Genomic DNA, 17,392 nt, shown 5'->3' on the forward strand with positions numbered 1-17,392 from the left:
CATTTAATTACACGTGAATACGTAAATTAATTTTGAAATTCTATCAATTAATAGAGATAAAATAATATGTTAATTATAATTTTCTTAATAGTTGTGCCAAATAAAAAATAGACAAGTAAATAGGGATAGAAGAAGTATGCAACAATGACTCATTTGATTGAGCTATAAGTTATCTTAGAGTTAATTATCTCGAGATTAATTTTATTCTATTTTTATCCACTTGAATATGGAATAAAAATAATGCGCAATTTCGCGATTTATTAGTCTCTAATAAATTGTCCCGTAATTTTATCATAATCAAACCAAACATAGAATAAACTCATTCTAAAATTAATCTCAAAATTAATTATTCCTTATCCCTCGTACCAATCCAGCCTAGAGAATTTATTTTATGAGTTTAAGTAGTAGTAACATTTATCATTAATATCATCATTTTAAAAAAAAATAAAAATTTAAACGTTAGATTTTCTTTGAATAATTTGAGTAAAATATATTTATTTTATATTAACAATATAAAATATTTTATTTTATTTTTTAAAAAAGAAGTGCACGATTGTTATGGTCCATTTTTGGATTCCTATAATTTATTTTATGCTTTTAATGAAGATTCCTTTTTTCTCGGTTACATGCCGTTATGTTCCCCGTTATCCTCTCTCTTTTATTATTCTATTCCTATTTTACCCTTGTACGACCTTCATATTCACTGATATGACCCTCTTATTGTTGTGGGGTCCATTTATACCTACCATACGTTACGGATTTATGACAAACTATATTATGTGACAAATATTTGCTTTTCCTATCCGGGTGAATCATGCAACAATACCAAATCAATTTAATAAGTGGTATGTTTTGAATTTCGAGAATCAAATTATTTTATTAATTATTATATATTTTTTTTATTTATTATATTAAAAATAATTATTTAATAATATTTGTTCAGTTTCAATATCTAATATATTCTTTTAAAATATTTAATTTAATATATTAAAGGTTAATATAGGAATATTACCTAGGGGTGATAATTGGGCGGGTTGGATCAAATTTGGACGAGTCACAATGAGTTTTAGATAACAATCGGATCAAGACCAACCCAATTCAACATAATTTACTAAGCTTAATTGTTATACTAATTATTTTATTTGTTCTCTTAGGAGTCATTTGGTTTGAATACTAGTTATGATGAGATTAGTTATGTTGAGATAAGTTATATTGAGATAAGTTAAGCTGAGATTAGTTATGCTGAGATTAGTTTTTATTGCTTGTTTGGTTTGTCATATTCAAACTTATATTCATAGCATAAATTTTTAAAATGAGTTGTTTGTTTACAAAAACACCCTCTACTTTATTTAGTCTTTTTTTTATATATATTTTCTTTGCAAGCTTTATTCACTGTTCATCGTAGGTTAAGTTTATCCTGGGATTACTATTCCACCCCCGGTGAGGAATAACCTATCTCAGGACTAATTATTAATCCTGGGACAAGTTATTCTAGCCTTTGCAACCAAACAACTGATTAAAGACCATTAAAAAGTTATCTCGGGATTAACTCACCTTATCCATCACATCAAACGACCCCTTAAACTATTATAGTACCTAATATTTTTATTTATTTATTATGGCTATATACAATATATCAAATTGAAAAAAAATAATATATTTAGACAAGAATTTTCACGAACTAATTAGGGTTACATATTGCTTAATTTTTAATGGGTTGAGTTGAAATGGGCTGAGGCTGAGCTAATGAATGAATGGGTTAATAACCCGTCCAATCTTAAACGAATTGGGCGGGTTGAATGAGTTGGGTTTGATTTTGTCACCCCTAATATTACCCTTATTATTAATTGTTTCTTAAGGTGTATGTCAAGTTAATAGTGGTCAACTATTGTTGATCAGAGGGAGTAACTAATTTTTAGGATAATTTTATATTTAGTTGGATTAAAATTATGGAATAACGTAATCTCAAGATTAGTTATTTAAAAATTATAGTGTTATTTTTTATCACACATTAAGAGTTAGATTACTAATTTTGAGATAGTTAATCCCGAGATAACACGTACCCCAATAAAATTAATATTTTTTCACACAAATATGATTTCTTAATTATTTTATAGTATTTGATAAATAAATAAAAAATATTACTTTAAAGAGTTGTTTGGTGTGAGGTATAAGGTATAATAATCATGGGATAAGATGCAAAATTATTTTGTTTTACATTTGGTTGGAGGTATTAGTTAGCCCTTGAATTATTTATCCCAACATTTATATCACAGTGATGTGATAAGTTATTCCATATACACGATGAGATAACTTATCCCAAGATAATTAATCTAAGATAATTTGTTCCCAACCAAACGAACCATAGAAGTATTTATATGTAATATAGAAGAAACACTATAGCAATGGGAGGCGGTTGAGAGTGGGGCCTCGGGGGTGGAGAAAGTGAGATGGTCAAGGAGTAGGGGGTGTTGGGTGAGTAGTGAAAATACAATGAACATGTAGTATCACTTATTGAATTTGTTTTCCCTACTTTCGTCAAAGAAGCTATTTTCTTCGTTTTTCAGCAACTTGTTTTTCGAGAGAAAATGTTATTTTAGAAATTTGCCCAATCAAACATGTGAAACTAGAAAATATTTTCTTCCATGCCTTTTGGCAAATATGGTCATTTAGTACTTTATCTGATTCCGCACATTCAACTCACCGTTTGCATCTACACAACACTAATTTTGTGGATTTGTTGAACTGTAGAAACCAAGCCCAATATTCTATAGAACATACTTTTCATTTTGGTAGGCACCCCTTCTATCACATAACACACGATAGCATTTTTTCATTTCAATCATTCAATTTTAATTTTGTGAGTACTATATTTATCTATCTTTTCATTCTCTTGAAATACGAAATACGAAATACGATATCTAAATTGTTTGCATTTTTACATTACGATCATATCTAGTCTCACCTCAACTTTTCTTCTATTATGTCGACTCAATTTGCAATACATGTATTCGGTCTTTCTTCAATCTATTCGAAAATTTATAGGGTTTCTTTACATGAATGTATTGTTCAATAATTGTTTTTATATAATTAAATAGATATATGTATATAAAATGTATCTAAATTTGTATAAATAATGTATAATTATGTATCAGATATGCATATTTATTCATATACATTTTTATACAATATTAATACATTATAACAATTCATCTTCCTCCATAAGTAGATTTTTTTAATATCAACTATTTCAAATTTGATCTTATTTTCGTGTTTGATTAACTTTGAGAAAACATTATCGTAATATCTTTTCTCCAATGAAAATAATTTCATCAAAACAAAAAATGGCAGTTTTCTCTTAATATGGACGAAACTAAAAAGTCATTTCAACTTATATTAATTTCAATTTATTTAAAAAGTTATTTCAGGTTAGTTATTTCAAATAAATGCATAACATTAATTGTTGATGATTTTAATATTAAAATAAATATATTGTCTAAAACATTATTTTAATACTTTATCTTATACTTTGTGCAATTGTTATCTTAGAAACAAATAATTATATTTAGCGGGACATTAATATAAAATTTTTTCCTATAAAAAAGATGCACAAGATGTAATTATTTTAAGTGTCTAAACAAATTATTTTCAGGTGACGAACTTATAGTTCAAAACTATATTTTTCTTTGGGAACGATCAAATAAAGATGGTCATGTTATAATGCTGAGTTTATTATATATTTAGATGATCATTCAACTATTCAAAATCACTTCTACTTCTTTTTATCATGGAAATTTATTTAACTATGTTTATATCACTCATAAGGTCACTAAACATGTCAAATACCTACTTTATCCCCTAAATTGTCAATCTTTATAAAAAAAAATGTTTTGTTTGATATTATGAAATATTTTTCTCTTTTCAATCTGTATTATTGACTTAACTATAGATCAATTAAATCTTATTTACAAAGTAAAAAGATGAAATATTTTTTTAACTATAGATCAATTAAATCTTATTTATAAAGTAAAAAGATGAAATACTTTTTCAAGCATATATAATGATGTAATATATATATATCAAGTGAAAAAGAGAATTCTTATTTGCATAAATGAGGCTTTGAGCTTTGATTTGAGAATTTCTCGAAAGGTTAATCATAGGTTCTTCACTTTATTGGAATATATGATTGAGTTGGGAAAGCTTTTGAATAGGCATTTTATATCAAAATCATATTATTTATGAATAACGAATATGTTTCTAGCTGCTCTCGGAGGATTAGAGCACGTGGTTACAAACCACAACGTAGGAGAGTACCTTTCCATCTGGAGGACAATCTCAAAATATATAATGTGGATCACACACACTCAAACAAAGGGTCAAATGGTTAGAATCGACCTATATGAATACAATAAGCAACTAAACCACATTATGAAATTCAAATCTCTACTCTAACAATGTTAACTATAACATATACGAAAAGTTAAAGGTGCGAGTCATAAAGGATTGAGAGGGTGTTTGGATTGACTTAAAAGTTGATCAAACCTACTTTTAAGGTCAGTTTTTGACTTTGAGAAGTGTTTGACAATTATAAAAACAACTTAAAATACGTTAGAAAGTGTTTGACTGGGTTAAAAATAACTTAAAATAAGTTTAAAATGACTAAATTATTTTAAATTTCAACTACACGCTTTACATTTATGGAGGAGGGAGGGGGGAGGCCTATTTACCCCTGAATTATTTTAAATTGAAATAAATTATAAAATGGGACTAAACATAAGAATACTCACAATTTTATATTCAAGTTACAATTTTGAATTAAATTGCTAGGTTAAACCATTAAATTATCTTACCAAGAAACTAAGTTAAGATTCTCAATTTACACACCTCATTTTATGGTTAAAATTCATCCAAAATTGCGTATATATAATCATCCAAAATTCGACTTCATTATATTATTACCTACAAACTTATAATTTTTCAAATTATTTTTTTTCTTCAAATTTTTGTACTTTATAAATATTCCCATGCCAGACCTGTATGCAATTGCGATGCATGTATCGAAATCGTGCAAAGTCAATTTCTTGACATTTATGTGTGCGGAATGAGTGCCACAATTGCGGAAAATAATTTCTATTTGATAAATTACCCTTTTATAATTCATTCTAAATCACATTCTCCTGATTCGTGATTGTCACGTATCGAAATTGAAATCGAAATCGAAATCAAAGTTTAACAATTGTATTTTTTTTAAGTTACAATTGTCAACTATCTCAATCCCCTTAGGTCTCAACTCGAGTCGTACTAAAATGTCTTAAAATATAATACTAATACTAAGTCTCAATGTAAAGTTTTAAATATAAAATGATGTTAGATTGTTACGATCAACCTATATGAATAGAGAAGATAACTTATTTTTCGTAGAAAAAAATAATTACAATCTGAAACTCAAATCGTCATAACAATGTTAACTATAGCATACATGCAACACCTAAAAAAGGCAATAAGGTGGAATCACAAGGATCCAACAAAATCCTCGAGTTGCTCTCAATTATCACACAAGAACAAATATTTAAAAGCACAATCCAAACGTTATATATGTTATGTCCATGATTAAGATATAAATAAACAGATATAAAACAATATAAAATATATCGTACATATAATGAATGCATAACATGATCTTCACATATAACACCACGCACAATAGTCGATCGTTCCACATATCTTATCTTGATATGCTGATCACGTGTTTTATATTTGCTACGTCAATCACATACCTCACTTTTTTTGTCTGGTACTACAGGAGTTATCCACTTTTCTCATATCTCAATACCTTATTTCATTACATTGACAACATACCTCATGTTCTCTGTTTTGTTACGCTAATCACACATCTTATGTTCTCGATACATTACTATTGTGATATCATCATTTAACTAAGAATATTATTGTGATATTTTACTAAAATAAATTATTGTGTAGAATTGATTATTTTATTTGAAATAAGACTTTCATCATTTTTTTTTTCTCAAATATTTTTCACCCCAAACTATTGGCACCATTTACAACCATTAAAATTAACCATTTTCAACCTTTCATTTTTTTCTTCTTTTACTCAAACAAAAACTCCATTTTTTCTCCTTCTTCTTTGTTTCCCAATCTGCAACTTCTCTTTCCCTTTCAAAATATCTCTCAAAGAAAAGTCAAAGAGAAATGGCGGATCAGCTCACCGAAGATCAGATCTCTGAGTTCAAGGAAGCCTTCAGTCTTTTTGACAAGGACGGAGATGGTTAGCTCATCCTTATACCATACATATTTTGAAATCAATTTTCATTTCATAGCAATTTTTTTTTCTTAGATCCGATGCTTGGTTCTTTGTATTTTGCATGTTTATGTGTTTATCTTATCTGGGTCTTGCTTTTCTTGACGAATTTTTTGATGTATGCGAAATTGTGAATATGGGTTTTGTTGCTGCTTCAATTTTATTTGAGATTTCGTTGAGTTTGAACATGGGTTCTGATTCTTTTCTTGATTGAAATGGATATAATGATTTATCTATGTGAAGTTGGTGGATTTTGATGGTGTTTAATAGCATAAATTGATACAAATTAAGGAGAACCACACCCGAAAAGCTAGCGATTGAGGTGGGAGAGTACAAGGCTATACAAGCCCAGCATCAGCTCCCTCTTTAACCACACAAGTCCCATACCTTGCAATAGGATCATAACAAACCACTGCGCTGTGCATGACCATTTCTAGCTCCGGACCACGTGTCATCATCCAGGACACGAAGAAGGATGGGATGGCTCTGATATTATTGATGTAATGTGAGAATTGGGGAAGAAATTCTAACTAAGAACTGAGCTAGGCTAAAGAGAATTGCTTGTACAGATTCCTGTGTAACAGAAGTTGGGGAACCTCGGAGGCTGGTATGTGTGATTGAAGAGCTGTTGATACCCACTATAATAACCCCTATATCCCGTATTGGTTTACCCATAAGGATCTCCTACATAACCACCATTAAGTGAAATTAGAAGCATAAAAAGGATTTTGGAATGCCATTAATGAATACCCTCAGAGCAAGGATGATTGGTCTGATACCATTGATACAACCTAGGAGAACTACACCCAAAAGCTAGCTATATAAGCTCCATATCATCCCCATTAACCGATGTGGGACTCAAGTCCAACATGATCATAACATAAATGCTCGTCGATATGTTGGGTGTTTGGTTGGTCTTGATGGGATCCTGAGGAGTGTTTAGTGTTGATGAATTGAATTCTTATTCCGGGTTTCAATCACAGTGGGAGCTGGTTGAAATTGTTTTTGATTGAAATCAGTTGAGAAGTTTTGAAAAGGTTGTCCTTTTTAGGTGCTTACCATATTTTGTTGATTTTCATATTGCTATGTGTTTTACTTGGTTTTGATTCTTGATAAATTGTTAATCTGTTTTTCTTATAGCATAATTTGCTTTGACTTGTAAATTGCATAACTTACCATACATTGCTATAACACACAGAAGTCTATGGAAATCGTTTAGGGAACAGGGTACAAAATTTCCTTGTATTTGGTTTCATGCAAAAGCTTTTGCTTATTCTCTTCTAACATATGGCACAATCGCACAAGTCACTTGTCTAAGGTTGATCAAAACTGATTGTTCTTTTTTCTATATTTGAAGTATGGAGCAATTAGTTAATTTTTCTGGTGCATATAGAAGCTTGACGGTGTATAGTTACTTTAAAATACCGTTTCTTGTTTACTGTGTATGTGTGTGAGTGTGTACAATGACATATATGCTTGTTTTTTATTTGATAACACGTGGTATCTGTGTCCCACATGCGTCTTGACTAATTCCACGGGGTACCTTTTACCTCACACCAACACATACACTGAGTAACTCTGTCACCGGCTTGGACATATGGAAAGAAACACCTGGTGTTTTTGCTCCGTTGGGATTTGAATATGAGATCTCATGGCTCTTAAGTTACTTCATTAACCACTAAGCCACTCCCTTGGGTACATATATTCTTGTTTACCGTGACATCACCTAAACCTATTTAGTCTAGGTATATCAGCCATTCTGTTCTATTTTCGTTTTCTTTTCGGATTCTGAGGATGAGCTGGCCTATTTTTTTGGCAAGTTGAGTAAATCAGGAAAGGAAGATGAAGGAAAGATGCTTTCAACTGTGATTTGCATCTGAAGATAATCTGCTAACCAAATGAATCTTGGTGTTTGTATTCTTTTTGGAAAGTATAGTTATGTTTTTCCTATGTTGACTGATTGTGGTGATTAGTGCACTTAGTTATGCGTTCGCATGGTTCCTTTTGAACATCATTCATTGATATCAGTCTTTCTGATGGAAGCCTGTGGTTCTGTCGAATTCTGTTGATTAATACTCGTCATGTGAGAACAAACAGTTCAAGTCTCAAGTTTAACTTGTTTCTCCAGAATAGAAAAATATGGGGAAAAGAGTAAGTTCTAAAAGCAGGTAGCAATGATGGCTATAAATGTTCAATAATTATCTCCATATATGCTGCAGGTTGTATCACAACTAAGGAACTTGGAACTGTAATGCGGTCATTGGGGCAGAACCCAACTGAGGCTGAGCTTCAAGACATGATCAATGAAGTTGATGCTGATGGAAATGGGACCATTGATTTTCCAGAGTTCCTTAACCTGATGGCTCGCAAGATGAAGGACACTGATTCTGAGGAGGAGCTCAAGGAAGCTTTCAGAGTGTTTGACAAGGATCAGAATGGATTCATCTCCGCAGCTGAGCTTCGTCATGTCATGACAAACCTAGGCGAAAAGCTTACTGATGAAGAGGTTGATGAGATGATTCGTGAAGCTGATGTGGATGGCGATGGGCAGATCAACTACGACGAGTTCGTCAAGGTTATGATGGCCAAGTGAGAACTGATCAATCCAACATAATCTTTAGAAGTAAAAATACAAAAGAGAAGGAAACGGAGCAGATAAGTTTGTGAGATTTCTATTCCAAATTAGGACGTGTTCTTTGTGTTATTACCTTTGTCTCGGTGCTTGCTTACTTTCCAATTCACATGGTTATGTAGTTCTGTTCTCCAGTATATCCTGTTTGCCCTGTTCCTTGTCTTAGTAGTTTGGGTTGTTAGCTACTTGTAGTAATTTCTCCTGAATTCGGTATTGTGAAACTATGACGTGTCAAACTTTTTTGTTTTGTATTCTATGTGACTAATTTCGTCGATATTCCACATTCTTGCCTATGCTTCTGTGTGTTTGATTTTCGCATTAACTTGATCCTCAACTCTTGAGCACATGGGCCGTCTATCCGCTGTACAGCTTGGTTTCTGTTTTACATTGAAACGCTTGACTTCAAGCGCTTCCGTATCTCAGGCTCATCTAAGATTTTGAAGGTGTAGGACATTGCATAACTTGTAAGACGATATTTACTACATCCTTAGCAAGAGTCTTCTTAGTTCTTTTGTTTTTGGTTTTACCTGGACCACAGTTAAGTGTTGCAACTGCAGTTATGTGAATGATTGGAGAAGATATTTGGTGCATTTGCAAGGTTGAACATTAGGTATATATGGAGTTTCTCCATATATACAAGTTGGTTTATGAACCAAGTGATCTTGATGTTGTTTTTTCAGGTCCCTAGTTTGATTTGTTCCAATGACAAAGGGTTTCTTCCCATCTGTCTAAGCTTTGGTACATCATCCCCGAGTTTCGAAGGCTATGTTTGAACCTAAAGTTGGTTCCAGAAGAATTTCTTGGTTAGGAAAAAATGTTTATAGAGCAAGTTACACTTGGTGACACCACTAGCAAGTGGAGTACACCCGGCCTACACCACCTTCTTCCTTGTAAAAGCTTTGGTGAATAGAGTTATCTGGTAATTGTCGAAGTGTGCATAAGATGGCCGAACACCACGGATTAAAAGTCCTAAGTAGAAAATGGTGTGAAAAAAAGGGTAAAACTGATTTTCTTGAGCCGTGGGTCTATTGGTTGGAATAATCTCTCTATCTAAGATAGGGGTAAGGTTTACGTACACGATATACCCACCTTCCCTAGACTCAAGTTGTGGGAATATACTGCTTTACCTTCCCTAGACTCTAGTTGTGGGAATATACTGGCTCTGTGGTGTAATGTAAGAGTAGAAAACATCTTTTGACACCATGAGTTTATATTTTGATTTAAAAAGTTATTCCATACTTAAAATTGATCTACATACTATTTTTCCCCAAATATTTCATGCATTTCTTTTTCTTTTTTGTTTTCTTGTTTTTTTCTTTGGTGTGTTTAAATGTTTTTCCTTTTTTGTGGGTGAAGTTTCGATCTCGGGAAAAAACATCTTCGCTACGTAGCTCAATATAAAATATTATGAAAAAAATATTTACGTTATATAGCTTAATATAAAACATTATCCCCGATTTAAATATCTTTTATATAATATTATATATTTTTATACAAGGTTGACACATTATATATATGTTTTCTCTCTGGATATAAATGTATAATATTGTATATTGAGCTACATAACGTAATGTTTTTTGCTATACTTAATTGTTCATCAACATCAAATAATTTTGCGTCGACAACAAATATAAAGTATTTGGATGCTTCAGTCCTCACAGCCCTAGAGTAATGTAGGCAAGTTTGAGAAATGTATTATTAAAAAAAAAGTTTAATGTGACATGACATGTCAATTAGGAGAGAGAGATTTTTATTGTGTAAGTAAATATTTTGTGAAAAATAGTAATCTTGCGAAAAAATAATTTTAGTAGGCAATTTTTCAAACATGAATATAACGTTAGTGGAAGTGAACCAATAAAAATGAGTAAATATAGATAGTGGAAGAAAATATTACTTTAATTTCATTAAAAAATTATCATGAAAATATAACGTTAATTTCATGAAAATATAATGTTAATTTCATTTGAATTTATCAAAAAAACTATCTACTTATCTATATTCTATATTACCTTAAAAGCATGAATTCCTAACTTGGATGTTAAATTACTATACTATTCCTAATTTAGGTTGTGACTTTTTCGATGAGTTGGGACTTTTTTGATAAGTTGTGACTTTTTCAAAGGATTGTGCTTTTTCGATGAGTCGTGACTTTTTCAAAAAGTTGCGACTTTTCCAAAGAGTTGTAACTTTTTCAATAAGTTGTGACTTTTCCAAAGTGTTGTGACTTCTCAGAAATGTCATGATTTCTCAGACCAGACACAAAAAAACATTTGTTGATACTACCCTTTGTTGACTAAATAGAGGGACTTCCTCTCATTTTACAACCACATTTTTTTTCTAATCTCCTACTCTTCTTCTTCTTGCATTTTAATTTTTTTTGTGTAATTTATTGTCGTTGAGTGAGTTCGAAGTTTAGCGGAATATGAGGTACCACTATTCTGACGAAGTAAGTCTTTCTATCCTAAGAGATTATATTCCATAACTTTGAGTACTTGAGGAAAACAATATAATTTTGATGATACAATAATTATTTTTTTTCTTAATACACACATTAGTATGTAATGTTTCAATATATGAAGTTAACATGATTTAGTCTAAATTCATTTATTTTTGTTAATAATTTCTCTTGTGATGTAGATATATGCTTCTGAATATCTTTTTCCAAAATTTAGAGAATTGTCACGATTTGTTTTTGATGCTTAAGACAAAAGAATGACTTTATTTATCAATGTTACTTATATGATTTAGACTCGCAGGAAGTTCACTTCAAATTAGTTATTCCATGCCCTCTTCCAACGCGGTTTTTCTATATCCATTTTTCGTTTATTGATAACATTGTGATTGTGGTTAATAACTGTTTATCAAGTCTAAACAGTGCTAGCTATCAATACTTGTGTTCTTTATTATAACGGATGAGATATTGTATGCATGTGCGCTTTTCATTACCATGAGATCTTATGTATTTTTTTTATTCTTCTAAAGTGTGCAACTCTCGTGTTGAAGTTGCAATCTTTGGTTACCACAACTTACAAAATGATCATAATATAGACACATTTCATAATATATGTGTTATGTTAGCGTTGGGTGTTCACGAGCCACAGTGTATGACGGAGTTGAGGTGTCTAGATGTGCATTCTCGAAGTTGGAATGTTTAGTTGTTTAGTAGAAGGGGTATTTTGAGAATGACAACTTGGGGAATGAATGGATGAAAAGGGAACATAACTAGACAATTAGTATCACAAAGTTTCAATTACAACTTTAATTGGTGAGTCTTCTTAGCTTCTTGATCTAGCTCAACTGGAGTTATTGCTTGTGGTACCCTATCAATGTTTTGAGAGTGGCAATCCTCTTCGTAACCCATAATTTCCTTGGTATATAAAATTTTAGCGGGTCAAAACTTACCTTATAAGATGAACAAATCTTATTATATTAAAAGTGGGAAAAATGTCAGGCAAAAGTTAGATTACCATTTATCAAATACAAATACTATTAATCATCTAATAAATAGTAGTAAATTTTAATTACTATAAGGGAGAGTTACACATTAAGTCAATATTAAATTTAACAAATTTTCGGTTACAATTTGTTCATGTTGTATAGTTAATTAATATTAAATTGTTAAAAGTAATTATTATCAAGAAGACACAAAGACTCCTAATTATATTGTTCAATGAATTACAGGTGAAAACCAAATGTTATCTTTTATTTTTTTCCTTTCATTTCCCCTCACCTAAGGTTTTCCTATTTAAAGTCACCTAGAAAGGGAAATGAATTTACAAATCTCATATCTGATCTTCTTACTAAAGTATGTTAATGTCAATTCTCTCTTTTAAATTAAGATCCATTTTCTCATCTTTGGTATATCATTTCTTTCTTCTTTTTTTATTTTCTTTCTGGTCATAGTCACAGATCGCAGAAGAAAAGTTGTCATCAATCTTTGTAGAACTGTTAAGGGCAACAACGTCATTGTTTTATTTTGGTGGAAGACATTACAATTGATTGATTGATTGTAAAGAATGTTTGGAAGGAAATAGTACTTTTTTTATCATGTTGTATGAATTACAACAAAATAATGAATGTAAAGTGCTTATAGTGTCACGACCCAAATTCACAAGTCGTGATGACACCTATATTCCCAACCAATAGGTAAGCCAACCCAACATATTTTACCAATTTTAACTAACTAATGAGGTAAAACGGTAAACAACGAGTAAAAATCTCCAACACTAAGTTCTTTATAAATATGAAATGTGGAAAGCTAAAATACCACCCAAGAATTGGTGTCATAAGTACAAGAGCTTCTAAATATGGTGCAAGTTTGAAACTAAAATGACAAATCCAAACATAAGGGAAATCTTGTCTGAATACTAAAACAACAGAATAAATAAAAGATAGAGGGAGATGTGGGCCACAGAACAACCAAGCAGCTCACCACAACTCCAAGATACTCCAAGCTCTGACTCAAAAAGTTCCACAATATGTGCTCGTACTCGGAATCGAATCTGCACCATAAAGAGTGCAACAAGTGTAGTATGAGAACGAAACCACGTGTACCCAGTATATTTGATAGACTGACAACGAAGAAGTAGCAACATGAGGTAATATAAGAAAACCAATCCTTTACTTATACAAGTCTATATTATACTTACCAGTCATGTTTCATCAAATAAGGATAATGTACANACCAAGCAGCTCACCACAACTCCAAGATACTCCAAGCTCTGACTCAAAAAGTTCCACAAGATGTGCTCGTACTCGGAATCGAATCTGCACCACAAAGAGTGCAACAAGTGTAGTATGAGTACGAAACCATGTGTACCCAGTATATCTCATAGACTGACAACGAAGAAGTAGCAACATGAGGTAATATAAGAAAACCAGTCCTTTACTTATACAAGTCTATATTATACTTACCAGTCAAATTTCATCAAATAAAAATAATGTACAACCACCAATAAAGCACGTAATCAATAATAATAAATGATGTGTTGGAAATAGATACACCCATTGATATGTTGACTAGTTAATATATAAATGGAAACAAGCTAGCTAATGATATATAAGTGGGAACAAGCAAACAACACAAACAAACATGTTGACCATCAGCTGCCTCTTTATCCACACTTATATATAAAGAAATGTTGGAAATCTCATAAATGTCTATAATCGCGCAACCTGGATAGTAAGTAATCGGCGGAGCGGTGGGCCATACTTGATGGCACAAGAGATTGTGTGTTGGGCCACAGTTGATGACACATTGCCCTGGTTGGGCTTGAACATAGTGGCTTGGGGGTGGTGCATATAAACTTAAGATTAATTGATACTAACTCAAGAATAATTAACTTGAAGTTAGTATAATTAATTACTCTTGAGCAGTGGTGGATTCAGTATTTTCATTTATGGGGTTCGAAAAATAAAAGTATAAACGTGTAAATAAGCTAACAAAACAAAATTTCAAGGAACTAGTAGCACATTTTTAAAATAATAATAATAATAATAAAAAACGTGAAAGTTAGGAACTGAAACTAAATAAAGAGAAAGCCAAAAAATTGAAACTCTCACACCGGAATTTGAACTCTAGGCACAAAAGTTAACTTAAAGGTGACATGCTACTACACTATAGCTTTCTTCTTGTCCATGAGGGGTTCAAAATTAATATATCTACATAATTACAAAAAAATATCTCTTATATATCGTGTAATTATTTACCGAGAGAATTCGGGTGAACCCCTAAAATCCATGTGGATCTGCCCCTGCTCTTGAGTTTATATAAACTATGTTTGATAATATAAAGAGAAAAAGGAAGGAACTTTTGGGGTTTTCTGTTATGGACCAACTTTATTCATAGAAAACATGTGAAATCTAATCAATAAAGTGAAAAGAGAAGGCAAATTTAATTCGTGAGGGCAACTCATTAACAATAATGATAATATACCTAGTCATATAGTTCGATAAGTGGAGTACTATGGGGAAGGTAAGATCTACGTAAGCAAACCTTATTTACATATGATAAAGATCCTCAGTTAAAAAAATTGTTTTTCAAAACAGTTTGAGAGAAATGTAAGAGTAAAACGTGATGATGAAAGTATTGAAGAAAGAAAAGTATTGACCGTAAAAATAGAAAAGATAATCAAAGTAGCAGAAGCAATAGGGTTGCCTAAGTGTATCAACAATGTATAAACAAGTATAACATGTATATATATACTGCATAATAGAGGTATAACAACATTTTATACATTATTATACAATGTAGATACACCAGTTATACACTATATGATGGTGGTTTAATGGTGATTAGAAGTAGGGGTGGCATGATATGATTTTATATTTGAAATTTATGTTCGGTGATTTGTTTTTTCAAAATATTATATCATTCTCATATTAAATTAATTGGGTATGGTTTGGTATTTCTAAGTTCAGTTTCAATATTTTGTGATATGGAAAATTGGTAACCATAATTTATTCAACTTCGATTGATAATTTAGGGGTGTGCATTCGGTTTTTGATTTGTTTTTGCACTATTCGGTTTGGATTTTTCGGTTTTTGGTTTTCTAAAAGTGTAACCCAATCCGATCCAAAATAAATTTGGTTTGGTTTTCCTCTATTCGGTTTGGCTTTTTTTGGTTTGGGTTATGTCAATAATTAATAACATAACCATAGTAATAATATTGAATCTCTTAAATATACTTTCTAATATAAATCATAAGTAAAACTTAAAACACAATACTTATAAGTATGCTTATTATAGATGTTCAAACACAAAATATAAATGTAATCATCATGAAAGACAATAACCTAAAAAGGACAAAAGTGGTTAACTCCAACTTAATTCAAAATCTAAGCATTATATATATATATAAATTCGGTTTTTTCAATTTTTATTTTTTAAAATCCGAAACCAAAACCAGGAAACCAAACAAAGTAATTTATTAATCCAAAATCAATCCGAAAAACTAAAAAACCAATCCAAATAAAAATTCGGTTTGATTTGGTTTGGTTATTTGGTTTAATCTGAATAGTGCACACCCCTAACTGATATATACTCATATTATAGATAATTATGACTTTGGTTTTTCAAAAATATCTCAATAATCAAGATAAAGTCGTCAAAGTTCTTTTAAGCATTTAGTTTTGTACTAATACTAGGTTGTGTATTTGTTAGTATTATAGTAGTATATAAAAATTATTTATGTAACTATATACTTTGATACAATATTCGATAGTTTAATATTTTATTTATAAATATTGAACCGTACTGAATACCAAAATAATGTAAAATGTATACTATATACCATACCAGGTATCATTATACTAAGAGAAAAGACATAAAGTCACCACTTAAGTTGTCTCGAATTTTCAAAAAGACACCTTAATTGAACAACTGTCCTATTTCCCCACTAAAATTTTTAATATCTTTGTAAAAGGGTCATTTTTTACCCATTCCCTCACTTGGGTTGTGAGCACGCACAACAAGCGCGTGAAGCAATGTTTTCACTGCGAATAACCAATTTAAAAGTGACAGGTGTCTCTTGTTTTCTTTATTAATTAAATATTTTCTTATTTTCATCATATTCCCCCCAAAGAAAGTTAAAAAAAGAGTCGTTGGTGCCTCTCTTGACGGACGATTTCATCATCAACTTTGGTACTCTCTTTTACGAATTCACAATCTTTCCCAAGAGCAATAAGGCAGGAATTTGTTTTCTCTTTTAATTTTCAGTAGAAAAGGTTAATTTGAAGTTTTTCAAGGTTTAATTTCTTCTTAATCTCATTTGATTTTGAGTAATGAAGATATTTTTGTTATTAGGTTTTGAAGGAAAATATCAAATACAATGTTTGAAATCAAGAAAGTTGAGAAATCAACACAATCATTTGGATTGGGAGACGAAGAGACTTTGGAAAGCTAAGAAATAACTAAAGATGAAGACTTTTTTATTTTTGGAATAAATTGGGTCGCATTGTGGGCATCACGCGCGTTGTCCCATATGAGGGAATGGGTCAAAATGACACTTTTACAAAGATATTAACAACTTTAGTGGGGTAGTAGGACGGTTGCAACGTTAAGATGTCTTTTTGAAAATTCGGGACAACTTCAATGGTGACTTTATGTCTTTTCTCTTATACTAAATCACGATATCAAAATTTTTGATTTGATATCTACCATACCATGCCCATCCCTAATATGAGATAGTCATATGTGTAAATACACTATACAAATGTGTATATCAACATATACAAATAAGTTATACACGATGTTAAACACTATTATACAATGTATATATACATGTATTAAGTCGCTCTTGTATCACTTGTAAATTGTATTTATATGCTCAAATTTCACTTGTATGCATGTGTGCATTTGACTGTATCGATGAGTATAATTTAGGTGTATACAAAGATACAAACAAACAAAAAAGAGACTATATTCATCTGCTCTAATT

General features: G+C 31.0%; 2 protein-coding genes across 3 annotated transcripts in view; one reads left to right on the forward strand and one right to left on the reverse strand.

Moving 5' to 3' along the window:
- The window catches only part of LOC125863522 (probable E3 ubiquitin-protein ligase RHC1A), an 87,184-nt gene that overhangs the window by 49,058 nt on the left and 20,734 nt on the right, over positions 1-17,392 (reverse strand). The window contains exon 1 of one of the 2 annotated variants that reach the window (XM_049543652.1): positions 14,469-14,478. The exons of the other annotated variant lie outside the window; for it this stretch is intronic. The gene's annotated coding sequence lies outside the window, so the exon portion shown is untranslated. Of the gene's footprint in view, positions 1-14,468; positions 14,479-17,392 lie in introns of those variants that run through there. 2 annotated transcript variants of the gene reach the window in all.
- Positions 5,949-9,228, forward strand: LOC125863580 (calmodulin-5/6/7/8). Its single transcript, XM_049543654.1, has 2 exons — positions 5,949-6,289; positions 8,542-9,228. Exons 1-2 carry the CDS (start codon positions 6,214-6,216, stop codon positions 8,913-8,915), a joined length of 450 nt encoding a protein of 149 aa, XP_049399611.1. The 5' UTR covers positions 5,949-6,213; the 3' UTR covers positions 8,916-9,228.

The sequence above is a fragment of the Solanum stenotomum genome, chromosome 1 (genome assembly GCF_019186545.1).
Source record: "Solanum stenotomum isolate F172 chromosome 1, ASM1918654v1, whole genome shotgun sequence".
NCBI lineage: Eukaryota > Viridiplantae > Streptophyta > Magnoliopsida > Solanales > Solanaceae > Solanum > Solanum stenotomum.